Genomic DNA, 14,313 nt, shown 5'->3' with positions numbered 1-14,313 from the left:
ACCCACTCGTGTAAAACATGCAGCTGCTCAGCTGGGCATGGTAGCAGCCTGCTTTTAACACTGGGAAGCAGAGGGACTCAGGTCTCTGAGTTTATACCAGCCTGGTCTATACAGCGAGTTCCAGGACAACTGGAGCTATATGGTTCGATCCTGTTTTAAAAAGAGCAACCACAAAAAGGAAGACATTTCCTATGTACCCATTGCAATAATTCCTCATACATCTGACAAAAGGAAGGATGTGACATGAAGAACCAAGTGCCATTTCTACAAAATTAACATTAGAGGGAGTATTTTCTAGAACTCATAACTTGGATGCTTCCTCACAGGGGAGCCAGATATGTGTATGACAAGATTTTGTTTTGCCTTAGCTTTCAGAGTAGCTGGGACTACAGTTGTGGCCACCATGCCCTGCTAGATTTTTTTTTCTGCATATCCCCTTTTTACATTTTTTATTTTAAATATATTAATACAAAAATCTTCAAAATTCCATGCATTGATTGATGGTTTGGGAAAAAAATGATACACAATTCTTCTTAAAGAGCAACTAATATTTTGTTTAACCAGCTTTTTATTGGCCATTTGAATTGTGGGAAAGGAGGCCACAGGAAATGGCTTGGAATACAGAGGCGAGCAAAGACAGAACAAAATTGTAGCATAAAAAATTAAGATTTGGGGGTTTCCCAATTATATCCTGGAGAGGAGGGCTGAGGAAGCCTCAGGATAGAAGAAAGCTGCCCCTTAGTGAGATGGGGGAATACAAAACAGAGAAAGATCAGAATGGTGGGCTCTGAGACTTCTGGTGATGAGAATGCTTCACAGTCTTTTAAGAACAGAGACAGAAGCCGGGCGTAGTGGCACACACCTTTAATATCAATGCTTGGGAGGTGGTAGCAGAAGATCTCTGTGAGTCTGAGGGTAGCCTGGTCTACATAGTGAGTTCCAGGACAGCCAGAACTACATAATGAGACCCTGTCACAAATAAACAACAACAAAAGAACAGAGATGGCTGAAGGGGGTTAGGTATGATTTCAGGTCTTTTGCTATGCTGTGCTGTAAGGAGGAACCGTCTCTGACTTACAAAGTATAAAATCTACTACACTTAAGTGTCTTATGGGGGAAATCAATGAGGAGCCAGAGGGGAGACCAGCCCTGGGCCCAGTTTGCCCTGCAGGGCCAGTGTGATCCCCACCCCATTTTTCCCTTACTCCTTACCAATGTCCAAAACCCAGGGGTCAGATCTCAAAAAGACAATTAGGACAGTAGAATCCTTGATCCTAAGACAGTGTTTGGAGTTGATGATATAGCTTAGCTGATAGTGTTTGCCCAGCACACACAAAGCTACAGGGTCAGACTCAGCAATATATAAAGCATGTGTGGTGGTGCATGCCTGTAATCCCAGCACTCAGAAGGCAGAGGCAGGCAGATCGGAAATTAAAGGTTATCCTTGGCCACATAGGACATTGCAGGGCACTCTGAACTACATGAGACCACTTCAGAAAGAAAAAGAAAAAAGAAAGGAAGAAAAGGCTGGGAGAAATAGAGTGGGAAAGTGTTTACCTAACATTTAGGAAGCCCTGGGTTCAAAATTCAGCATCACCCACCCCACCACAAAAAAAAGAAAAGAAAAGAAAAAAGGAGCGGTGGGGGAGAGGGCGCTTGCTGTGCAGGTAGGAGGACCTGAATTCAAATCCTCAGCACCACAGAAAAAGCCAAGTATACTTGTAGCCTCAGGGTGCTGTGTGTGTGTGGAGGGGGAACAGAAGGAACACTAGGGCTGTTGGCTGCCAGCTTAGCTTCAGGTCCAGGGAGAGACCCTCTCTCAAGGGAACAGGCAGAGAATGAAAGAACAGGACCTAGCAACCTCTACTCAAGGACATGAGAGCATCCGCACACAAAAGGTATTTGCTCAGAAATGGAAAAAGTCCGTTTACATTTTAAAAAGACATTTACCTGTATTTTTGTCACTTTCAATGGTCTCTGGCTTATGCTGCCTTCTCGGGACTTCCATCGAACCCTTCCTGACCTCCTCTGACCTCTATGCCTGCTCCGCTTCTAACAGGTTCTACAGGGCTACACCACAGTGGATCCCCGGCTTGCTGATGGTCGTCTGTGGGACAGTTTCAGTATTCAAGGTCTTCCGTGGCCTGGACTATGCCTCACCATCTAACTGTACACCATACAAGTTCGTACCTCTCTGCTCTGGCCACACCGATCTCCTTCTTCCTTACAATCCCTTCTCCCTGCCTTCCTTTCCGTTTGCCCCATGCAGCTCACGCTTGCAGCCCAACTTCTCCAGGCAGCCTCACCTGGTGCTTCGTGCAACGTGAGCTCAGCACGTCTTACATAGGCCAGCTGTCAACAAGCACTACTACCTTGGATTGCCCATTTCTTCTCCATGTGCATCAGCTTCCTAACTCCAGCCACATGCAAACCATCCCCCAATACTGAAATGGTCTAAAACATCAAAATGGGTGATTCAGTGATTGATATGCACAGGCCAGCATACTGAAAGTCACTCACTGCCTTTGGTCAGTTCTGAGAGTAGAGCTTATTGTCCCGGGGCTTGTCTCAAGGACTGGGACCACTCATGCTGTAGCTGAAGGCACCAGTACAGTGAAAGGAACCCACAGGTAGGCACTGTGGGTATTGGTGCTTGCTCACTGGCTTCTCTAGACCAGTGTTCTCCAGCCTTTCTGTATCATGCCACTGTGGCAAGCCCTAAAGGAGATCAAGTGTGTGTTTCCTACATCTAGCCTCTTGCAGCCACATAGTTTCATTCTCACAAATGTCTTCTCTCTCCTTGTTACATTTCAAGCTTGACAAGAATTGGGTCTCATACATGGTCACTAAGTGTTGAATAATGATCAAGGCCCATCTGTCTTCAATCTTGTCCTCTAAACACTTCTTCTATAGAATGACACAAATCACTAAATGTTAAGGGACCAGGTCAAGCTTGGTGGCGCATGCCTTTAATTCCAGGACCCAAGAGACAGAGGCATGCAAATCTCAGTGAGTTCCAGGTCAGTCTGGTCTACAGAGCAAGTTCTAGGCCAGGCAGCGCTGCATAAGACACTGTTTTTTTTTTTTTAAAAAAAAAAAAAAAAAAAAAAAAGGTTCCACAGGGTGGACACCTTTAATCCCAGCACTCAGGAGACAGAGGCAGTCAGATCTTTGTATTTGAGGCTAGCCTGGTCTACAGATCAAGTTCCAGGATAGCCAAGCCTACACAAAGATCCTATCTCAAAAAATAAAACAAAAATAACAAACCAACGAGTTAAGGGACTCAGGCCCTGACCAGTGTCACATAGCAGTTCTCTGGAAGGTAGCCATGACCATCAGCACCATGAAGCAGAGCTGCTGGGGGAGCCTACAGGAGACCTTGGTCCAGTCTCAGTAAAATAAACAGTACAGCCACTGGATCTACAACGGCAGTGAGGCTGTTACTATCCCTTGTGGAAAGGGGAGGAAGGGCCACAGCTGAGCTCACCAGAGGATTTGGTCAGCCCTCCCCCTGCCCAGTTGTATATAATCTTAGACAGGCTAACGTGTGTAAGAGGTAGAAAACGGACTGGGGTGGAACTCCTCAGGGGTGCCGCTGCCTGAGCTGCCCATGCTTCTGTAATGACGTAGTAAACCCACTCACCAACCGCACTGGCTGGAATCCATCTTTGGTCTGTCGGAGGGAATACTACTTTCATGGCTCCCCAGGTCCCCTCCTTGTCTCTGTACTTTTGAGAAGCGGCCTTTGCAAGGCTCTGTACCCAGAGTGTGGTGGCAGTGCAGGGAAATGCTGCAAACCAGGAGTCAGCTGTCTGGACAACGAACACAGGTTCAGATGGATCTAGCAGCTCTGAGCACTGGATGTTTTAATCTTTCTGGGTCTCTCCCCCCACTTTTCACTATTTGAGACTTTAAGCACACACACACACACACACATCTGGGGCTGGAGAGATGGGTTCTTGCAATTCTTGCAGAAGACCTTGATTTGGTTCCTAGCACCCATCAGGAAGGGGGCCATGCTAACAAAAGCCATTCAGAGTGTGGTGGAGGGTGGTAGGACCCACCAAACTGGGCTCCAGAGCCTTGACTGTCAATAGCTCCATCAACATACCTCTTTGGGAATCAGCTTCTTAGGGGTAAAATGAACTAAACTCAAACTATGTGTTAAATGTTTTAAACTTATGTCTCAGTAGCTATTACCCCTCCCCCACACTTCCAGCTGTCAAAAATATTTGGATCTTACTTTCCGTGATTTAGATTATGAATTATTGTCTTGTATGCTTCTGAAAAGTAGTATATTGTCCCCTCCCAAACAATCCCTGAACTGGAGGGTCCCCTCCTACTCTACCAGAACTCCACTGAACCCTCCCTTGCACATATTTCAAGATAACTTGTTTTCCTAAGATCAGCCTCCTTCAAAAAGCTTAGTGACGAAATCCCAGCTTATTGGGTTGCAGTTCATTGAGGTCGGCTGTAGGATGCCATGCTGGAGGACCCCCCAGCTTTGGGAACATGCAGTCTGCAATCTGGATACCTTTTATTTAATTTCAAGAATTCCCTTTGCACGGCAAAAAGGGGTCTGAGGAAAGCGGAGCAGCGCAGATGAGCAGAAGGACAGAAGCAGAGCGCTCACAAAGGTGGTGCCATGAAATGCTGGCACCCGCCACGCTCCCTAGCTGGGAGAGAAACAGGATCCACAAGAGGAGCAGGGAAGCCATTTTTGACACAAACAAGGGTCCTGGGGCATGCCACCCCACCCCAGTGCCTGGCCATGCAAGATGCTGAAATGGAGACTGGCCCCCGGCTGCGGTGCTGGGAGCCATGGAGCGATGCACCAACATGAAAAGGAGTCCTTTGGGCGCTTCCCAAGGCGCCTGCAGGGTCAGAGCATAGTAGGTCTGTGTCCATGTCCATGAGCACAATCAGTTAACAGATAGCACCAACTGGGATGCCCAGGGCAGGAGAGAGCTCAGGCTCTAGCACCCACTTGCCCAGCCCTCTTGGGCAGAGTCTCATTCCTTGGTGGCTACTCTGGCAGCCGGTCTTTCCTCACCCTGTGCCCTGGGAAGCTGGAGTAAATCATCAGGGTGAGGTCTGACCCAGGGCACCAGCTGCCTCTGGAGGGCCTGGCCTTAACTGTGCAGTGAAAAGCTGCTGCTGCACCTGACTGAATGATCAGAACTGGGAAAGACAGGCTGGGGACCCAGGCTCACGTCAAGGAAGAAAGAGCCTTCCCAAGAACAAGCCTAGACATTTTACAGCCAATCACTTCCCCATTCCCAGTAACCCCAGGAGTTGGCCCCTGTTGCTTCTGAGAGAATTTGGGGGATCCGAGGAGGGAAGGGAGAGAGGAAAGAGACCAGGAAGGCCAGGTGAGAGCGGTCTGAGACCGACAGAGGTAGGCAGTGTGTGCGCTGGGGACACGGCACTGGGCTGGAGCCCGGTGCGGCTCGGCCACACTGTTCTCATGTGGTCTTGCTCAACAACTATCTCACTGTGTCTCACTTTCCTCATTTACCACATCGGGAAAATCCTACCCCACCTATCTCGAAGGGATAAGCTAAGGGTGTAAATAGATAACGGATAGAAAACACTTTTTAAAAAAGTACAAAGCGCTGTTAGAGCGCGAGGCAGTGTTGTCATGAGAATGTCACCCTTAGCGCACCCCTCAGTTTCCCATTGCATCTTTCTTTCTTTTTCAGGGCGTCTCCTCACCTTAGGATGGATCGTATTTCCTTATTTCAGAAGGGTTTTGAGACTCCCTGGTCACTTTCCCTGATCAGAATCTGTGGCCCCGGCGGCCAGTGGACACACTAGGAAGTTCGAGGCATGTCCAAACGATTCCTACCGCTTTGCTGTCCCTCTGGAACCTTCCCTGGCCACTGGGTCCACCCTATGAGATGAGCTGGACTGTCCACGAGGGTTGGACAGTACTGGGGTACCCCGGTCCACCCTTTGGAATACCCTGTCTGGAGTGCAATTCCTGTGCCGATTTCCAGCAGGAGGTGGGGAAGAGGGCGGGGAGGTGCGCTGAGAACGGTGGGGCAGGAGGGTTGGTCCTCAGGAACCCTGGCCCGCCCCGCCCCAACTTCAGTCCGGTCCTCCTCGCCCCCCAGCCCAACCCTAGTCTCGCTCTGGCGGCACCTGGAGCGGCCGCGGGGCCCCCAGGCCAGGGCCGTTGTGCACACGCAGGTGGTCCTTGAGTGACTCCTTGTAGCGGAAGCTCTTGCCACACTCGCCACACGTGTAGGGCCGCTCGCCCGTGTGGATGCGCTGGTGCTTTAGCAGGTTCTGCTTGCGGATGAAGCTCTTGCCGCAGAGCGCGCACTGGAAGGGCCGCTCACCCGTGTGCAGCCGCTGGTGGTTCTGCAGGTGCTCCTTGCGGCTGTAGGTCTTCTCGCACTCGGAGCATTTGTAGGGCCGCTCGCCACGGTGTGTCATCTGGTGGCGGATGAGGCCGGAGTGGCAGTTGAAGCTCTTCTCGCACTCGGCGCACTCGTAGGGCCGTTCCTTGGTGTGGCTGCGGTGGTGGATGATGAGGCTCTTGCGCACGCCGAAGGTCTTGCCGCACTCCAGGCAAGAGTAGGGCTTGCTGCGCGCGCCGTGAGCCAGGAGGCTCCGCCGCAGGCCGCCCGGGCAGCAGCTGCCGCAGCCATTGCCCGCACTTGCACCCGTACTGCTGCCACTACCCGCACTGGTGCCACCAGTGCTGCCGCCGCCGCCGCCTCCGCTGCCGCCACCGCCGCCACCACCTCCCGCGCTGCCTTCCCCGCTGGGCTGAGTCTCGCCTCCAGCACTGCGCTCCCCGGGAAGCGCGGGGAAGCCGTCCTCCAGCAGGGTGCGGCTCCCGGGGCCTCCAGGGTTCTCCGGCACCGCCAAGGCGGGCAGGCTCTGCTGGTGAGGCTGGGGTTGGGGCTGCGCAGAAGTTGGGGTTGGGTTCTTCACTAGCAACAGGCTGTCACCTGGAGGTGGGGAGAGAGACAAGTGACACACGGATAGTTTTCTTCTTCAGGAGCCCACAGTGTCCTAGAGCGGGGCTGGATCCTGAGGGCCTCGGTTTCTCCGATAAGCGGAGCCCGAATGATCGCCAAAGCCCCTGTGCATTTGGATTAGGGATAGGAAAGCCCTCCAGATAGCTTCTGCTACCCAGAAGTCAACTTCAAAGGTAGCCTGTTCAGGGGTCTGGAGTGCCAACTCTTCCTCAAGATCTGGATTGGATTCCCAGCGTCCACAATGCAGCTAGCTCACAACGGTCTAACTCCAGTTCTAGGGGGGCGGGATGTGATGTCCTCTTCTGGCCTCCACAGACACCAGGCACGCACAGGGAGCAGCATAGACATGCATGCAGGCAACCCCCCCAACACACACACACACACACACACACACACACACACACACACACACACACATTTAAAGTTTTGTAAAGATAGACTGAGTTGGGTGTGGTGGCACATGCCTTTAATCCCAGCACTCGGGAGGCAGAGGCAGGTGGATCTCTGTGAGTTTGAGGCCAGCCTGGGCTACAGAGTGAGTTCAGTACAGCCAGAGCTGTTACACAGAGAAAACCGGTCTTGAGAAAAAAAAAAAAAAAAAAAAGACTTAGCTGTAGTCTGAGGGACAATGCTAATTTATCTTTGGAGATTCTCTCAATGGCAAGGAGAGAATTTGCCCTAGGTGAAAACCCTCTAGAGGTTTACCAGAATGGAGCACAGTGAGCTCAGGCCCAAACCTCAGAAGGATGTGCAATTAGGGCACCAGCCCTGGAAAGGCAAGTCGGGTGACTAGGATGGTGTGAGTCCTGTCAGGATGTAAGGGGGCCTGGCCTCTGACAAAACTGTGGTGTCGTTTCACAGCATGGCTCAGAAACGGCTTCCACCCAGGCAATAGTGTCTCTCTCTTGCACCCCAGCATCTCCAGGCCAAGAGTCCCAAAGCTCACCACTGCTCTGGGTACCAGTGTGTGTGTGTGTGTGTGTGTGTGTGTGTGTGTGTGTGTGTGTGTGAAGGGGTGCAATGGACAGAGTCCAGGCTCTTGTGTAGCCTTGCTGCTTCTCCACCAAGGCCTGTTTCTTCACTCCTTTCATATGCTCATTAATTCCCGGAGGTGCTTCCTGGGGAACCCACCTACAACTCAATCTCAGCATGACCAGAAGTCCACTTTCCTCACCTTCCATCCTGCCCTGCAGCCCAGTCTTTGTTTTCTCTACCGCCCCAATCCAGCACTCAAGGTCTAGCAGTGCAGTCACTCAGCAGCCAACACCTTGGTGGCTTTTGATCCTCCTCAGTTCAGTTGCCTGGAGAATCTCAATCCCCCAGCTTCTCTCAGACACTTGCATGAGCGGGAGAAACCGCACACCTGTCCTGAGGGCCCTTCCCACAGCCCGGAGCCCTCGCTCTTGCCTTCAGGGACTTCTTCAGTGACTTCCACGTTCCCACCCTGCAACTGTGCTATCACACTCGCCTCCTCTTCCAGCTGTGCCTGCTCGTGCACCGCCATGGGCGCTTCCACGTTCTAGTTACTGCTAGTGACTAGATTCAGATACAAGCAAGAGACTGAGATCTGGTAAGTGGGTGTGAGAAGTTTCCTGGGAGACTTCTGGAAGGTTCCTTATCCTTTAGAGCAGTGCTTCTCAACCTTCCTAATGTTGTGACCCTTTAATACAGTTCCTCATGTTGTAGTGACCCCCAACTATAAAATTATTTTTGTTGCTACTTCATAACTGTAATATTGTTACTGTTATGAATCATAATGTAAATATCTGTGTTTTCTGATGGTCTTAGGAGATCCCTGTGAAAGGGTTACTCCACCCCCCAGAAGGAGTGGTGACCCACAAGTTGAGAAACATTGCTTTAGAGTTTGTAGGAACAGAATACTTTCTTCTTCTCATCAGGTCTGTATGTGATGCTTGGAATAGTTGATGGGATCTTGACATCAGCCCAAAGTTGGTGCCATGCCAATGGTGGCCACTGAAAGAGGCGGAAAGAACCTAGATCCTCAAAAACATAGTTGGGTCCTCAAATCAAGTAAGCCTGACCCTGAACTGCCTGCTCTAGTTACAGAGAAGAATAAACTTTTTTATCCCTCAAGATAGTTGAAATCAGGGCTCTAAAGGGGTTAAGAGTCTAGGTATTGGTGCTGGATAGATGGCTCAGTGGTTAAGAGCACTTGCTGTCCTTCTAGAGGGCCTGTGTTAGGTTTCCAGCACCCACAAGGCTTCTCACAACCACCTGTAACTCCAGTCCCAAAGAATCTGATGACCCCTTCTGACCTCCTTGGGTATGCACACAGGCAAAAACTCATACACATAAACTAAAGGAAAAAATTATCCCAGATCCCATGTGCCCTGCCCCACCTGCCACCTCCGCTCATTTCCCTGTTCTTTAACATAGCCATATTTTATCAGGAGTCAGAGACACTCACATTTGCTCTCACCACTTCATCAACCCTCCCTGCCTGCTCAGGTTTGAATTCAGGACCTTACACATGCTGGGCAAGCATTCCACTGAACTACATCCCCAGCTGTCTTTTTGTTTTTTTTTTTGTTTGTAAGAGAAAGGTCTCCCTATGTAGCCCTGGCTGACTTTGAACTCACAGAGATTCACCTGTCTCTGTCTCCCAAGTGCTGGGACTAAAGGTGTGCGCCACCACACCAGTTAGAAACAGCTTTTGTGAAGGTCATGAATAATCTCCAGCCTCATGGTCATGAATAATCCAATAGCCTCTTCCCTGCCAAGCATATTCAGTCTCTCTTGGGAGATTGACATAACTTTTCTCTCCCTTCCATCCAAGAGATTATTTTCTTCCTAGCCTCAGTGAGGCCATGTTTTGGTCTCTACTGAGATTTCTTTCCTTCACTGTCGTCTGTGTGGTTTAAGGGCTCACACAGCCCACAAGCCTTGAAACAACTAATGTAATTATTTGATTCTTTGATCCTGGTCCTGGGAATGTAGCCTCTAAGTCCTTGGAGGTTTCTAAATTATTAACAGAAGTGTCCTTATTGCTCCAAGTGGGCACTGATGGAGTAGTAATGGGCTCAGTGTGTACCCCAGACAGTTGACACTAATAAGATGACTCAGGATGGGGCTGGCCATGCCAGAAAGATCAACCTCATAATTAAAGTTGGGATTTGTCACTCAACTTTGAGGGAGGGGATGAAAGAGAATGAGTTGGATCTCACAAAGATGTTGATTCAATCAGTCACAGTCACAGTCAAACTCTGGACACTGAAGCTGAGGGAAGCTTCACTGGGTGGCAGTACTCTGCATACTGCCACATATCAATGTGTTGGAAGCATGGAATATCCTGACTCCATTGGGAAAGGACCCACCCAGACCTATCCAGACATCTTCCTTCTGCTGGTTCTGATTTGAATCAATTGGCTATAATAAAACTGCAACTATAAGCACAGTGCATCCTTGAATTTTGCAGGGAATTCTATCATGTGTTTGAACTTGAGAGGCAGCAGGAATTCCAGAATTTGGAGCCCTGGGTAGAGGTGGCCTGAAGCCTCACAAACTGGATACTCATATCTGAAGTGAGTGCCATGTAGATGGTGTCTGAAGTCATTCAACCTATCCAGCTCTAAACTTTCTCTTGAACTCCAGACTCCTAGACTCATCTACTCAGCTACTTGAAAGCCGCCTAAGATATGAATAGAGTCAAATGCAGAACACTTCGTTTCCATGGCTACTTGCCTGTTCCCCAGGCTGAGCATTTCAGCAAACCGTCCTGCCATGCACCTTTCCCTTCAGATCCAGATCTGAAACATTCCTGATGACTCCTTCACACATGTCCCTTCTCTCCATGACTACTGCTACTGTGCCTACTCTGACTTCACCTGGCTTATTGCAAACTTACCAGCTTACAAACATTTCCTCAGCTTCCCATCTAGCTCTAAACCCACCATTCCCATTTCTGAACTGACCTTGTAAAAATGGAAACCAGGGGGCTGGAGAGGACTGTTGAAGAGGATCTGGGTTCAATTCCCAGCATGGCTCCCCCATGGCAGCTTACAACTGTCCATAACGCCCGTTCCAGAGGATGCAATACCATCTTCTGGCCTCAGGCACCAAACATACATACAGTGCACATACATGCATGCAGATAAAACACTCCAAAACATAAAAGAAAAAAATGGCCAGGCACACTTGAGAGTAAGGCAATTAGATCTTATTACATTACCCTATTGAACTCCCTCTGCTAGGCTCCTTCCTTATTAGAATACAGTCCAGGGCTGGCATAACAGCTTAGTAGGTAAAGGCACTCAATTCTTGCACTTCACACTGGTGACCTGAGTGTGATCGCTAGAACCCACATGGTGGAAGGAGAGAACTGACTCCAACAAATTGTTCTTTGAACACACACACACACACACACACACACACACACACACACACACACACACACACGAGATATAGGAGCTCTACCCACTGCCCCAGCCCCAGCTCCTAAAAGCTCCTAAAGCCTCCCTGGCTTTGCCCTTGCACTTCCCTCTAGTCTACTATTCAGATAGGCAGGCCCATGTCTCCTCTTTTCGGGGGTCTAGAGCACATTCAGCTCTCCCTTTCCCAGGAGGAAAGGTTCCTGGTTCTTTTGCCCTAAGCCCTCTTGCTTGCTTCTCCCTGTTTTCCTGATCTGGCACCTTGGCGCACTGGCCACACTTGCCTTTACTTAATGTGATTGATTGTTGGCCTGTTTATTGCCCTTCTCCTTCCCACAGGGGAAAAGGTCTTCCTTCCCTGCCTGCCCTGTGTATTTACAACACCACAGAGCACGGAGTAGGCGCTAATAAATTACTGTTCAATAAACAGAAACTAGAAAAGGTGGGGCCCGTTGTTTTGACCCAAGGCAGTGGTTAACATGGAAATTTCAAGAGAGTGCCTTCAAAACCCAGGGCATCTGGGTAGAGAGCGCTTAACTCAGCCTCCTCTGGAAGCAAATAGTAGCCAATGGACTCCAAAATTCTACCCAAACCTGCCTAATAGTCTCACTCACAGTAGTTTTTAGCGAACTAGAAAATTTCCAATCTTTCCCTACAGTCTCAATTCACACTTATTAATACATAAAATATGGAGCCTCTTTCACTAAAATACCACATCCAGTTGGGCTGAAGTCTGACCTTGAGTCCAACAAGGACACCCTGTGCGTGCACTCTCTCTTGCGCATGGCCTAGGACTTGGGAAGGAGGCTGGCCGGCCAGCTAGTACCTATTCCTGCATCTTATCCTCTGCCTCTGCCACCCTCTTTCCTGCCAATCCCTTTCCAGAAGATTCTTACACATAACACCACATCTTCTAAAGCATCCATCTAGTCCATCTAGCTATTCCTGGAAACCACTGTACTAAGGCTACCGTTAAAAAAAAAATTATCTATGGGGCTGAAGAGATGTCTCAGTGGTTAAGAACACCTGTTCTTGCAGAGGACCCAGATTCAATTCCCAGCACCCACCTGGTAGCTCACAATTGTCTATAACTCCAGCTCCAGGGGATCCAATGACATCCAAATTTAAATGGTGCATAGACATACATGTGGACAACACTATACACATAAACTAAACTAAATAAATCCAAAGGTTTTAAAGATCTCACTTTACTTATATGTATCTGTGTGTGGGTGTGTACACATGAGTGCAATGCCCATGGAGGCTAAGGTAATAGATCCTCTGAATTACAAGGGATTGGGAGCCACCTGCTGAGGGTGCTGGACACCAAAGATCTGTTGTACTAGAGCCGTCTTAAACCCCAAAGGACCACAGGTGAAATGCTGGTTCCAAATGCTAGTGTTAATAAGCAGGAGGCAGGTTCCCTCCAGAAGAAAGAAGGGAAGCCTTGCAAAAAGGCTGTAGTAACTGATGGGACAAACATTTCTAGATCCTCATGCCTCTGCAACTCTGGGCACTGCCTCCCAAATTCTAGGGCTCAAAGATGTCCCCCAAATAAAATACCCTGACTCAAAATGTTCTGTGAGTTATCATATCCAAACTAAAGTAGGCAATAGCCCTTTGCAAAGCATAGCAAGTTTTCTGGGGCCTTTCCCAGATCTGTTGCTACGCCTGCAAGACCCAAGGAAAGGCTCCTTCGGGCCCACCTGGAGAAAGGGGACCGTGGGGCCAAGGACAAGGGCTGAGCAGACCTTCCTGGCAATGCCTGCTGAGCTAGTCCCTATGCCTTCAAGGCCAGACCTAAAGGGCCAGGAATGTGCCTCCGTTGTTAGAATGCCTACCCTAGTACGTTTAAAGCCTTGGGTTTGATCCTCAGAACCACATAAAACCAGGTTTGTGGTCAAAGGCCTATAATCCCAGCACTGAAGAGGTGGAAACAGGAGAATCTGGCGTCCAAGGCCATCCTTGGCTACATGAGCCTTTGCCCAAAACACTCTAAAACATAAAATTTAAGTAAATTAAAAATGCCAAATCTAGAAATGGTGGCTACTGAGGTGGCTGCTATTATCATTTCTTCCAATGCCAGTGGCCAATCTTCTGGTTCTCCCCTACATCATCCTAGTTTGTCAACAGGTTGCAAAAAAAGACTGCTCTAAATTCCACTTCAAACGAGGACTCACACCTCTCCCATCCAGTGATAGTTCCTCCAGACTCTAAAGGCTGTGACCAGCAAAATCACCCTAGAAGGAGTAGGCTGAGGAAGGAGCGCTACATCAGGCTTCAGCTGCTCTGAACCAAGTACCTCAGGCTTCTACAAGAGGCACATATTACTCACTTGGGCCAGAGTCTAGTCCAAGCTCTCCTTCCATTGAGTCACGTGGGCCCCATGGATACGGCTGCTCTTCCTGCTTGATCCAGGACAAAATGTCATGTGCTGAGATGAGAGATTCTGTTGTCAGGAAAAAAGGCAATCTTAAGACTTCATTCATTTTCTCTGAGCATCCACTATCCACTGAACTCCAGAGAGACTCCCAGGCCAGGCTATGCTGGAGGGAAGCTCAGCTTTGAAGGCTGGGAGAGTCACAGCTGGCTGGCCTGACCAATAGTGCAAAAGCAGCAGCCACTGACAAGCCCACGGCAAGACCTGGGGACTCTGTGAGGGGACTCTGCTTCCATCTGCCTGGTCCCCTCAATGGACTCCTAGGCTCAATTTGCCATCCTCTCTCCCAGATACAGAGGGTAGGGTGAGACCTCCCGACTCTACGAACTCACATAAACCAACCCTAGCCCAGAGGGGTGAGTTTCCCTAAACAGCTGGAACCTCCCCAGAATTTTCAGGGGAGATACAAATGAAATTCCAGAAAGGGACTGGAGAGATGGCCCTGTGATTAAGAGCACTGGCTGCTCTTGCAGTGGACCCAAGTTCAGTTCCC

At 49.5% G+C, this 14,313-nt stretch overlaps 1 protein-coding gene across 1 annotated transcript in view; it reads right to left on the bottom strand.

Annotated features, from left to right (window-relative positions):
* Nucleotides 1–4,520: 4,520 nt before the first annotated feature.
* The window catches only part of Znf282 (zinc finger protein 282), a 29,801-nt gene continuing 20,008 nt past the window's right edge, over nucleotides 4,521–14,313 (bottom strand). Inside the window, exons 7-8 of the mRNA XM_028879638.2 lie at nucleotides 13,716–13,829; nucleotides 4,521–6,962 (exon numbers count right to left, since the gene is read on the bottom strand). Coding sequence (XP_028735471.1) covers nucleotides 6,124–6,962; nucleotides 13,716–13,829 — 953 coding nt within the window. The 3' untranslated portion in view covers nucleotides 4,521–6,123. The remainder of the gene's footprint in view (nucleotides 6,963–13,715; nucleotides 13,830–14,313) is intronic.

This window comes from Peromyscus leucopus, chromosome 3 (assembly GCF_004664715.2).
Source record: "Peromyscus leucopus breed LL Stock chromosome 3, UCI_PerLeu_2.1, whole genome shotgun sequence".
NCBI lineage: Eukaryota > Metazoa > Chordata > Mammalia > Rodentia > Cricetidae > Peromyscus > Peromyscus leucopus.
The sequence above is the reverse complement of the archived record's forward strand: the minus strand, read 5'-3'. Positions and strand labels throughout refer to the sequence as shown.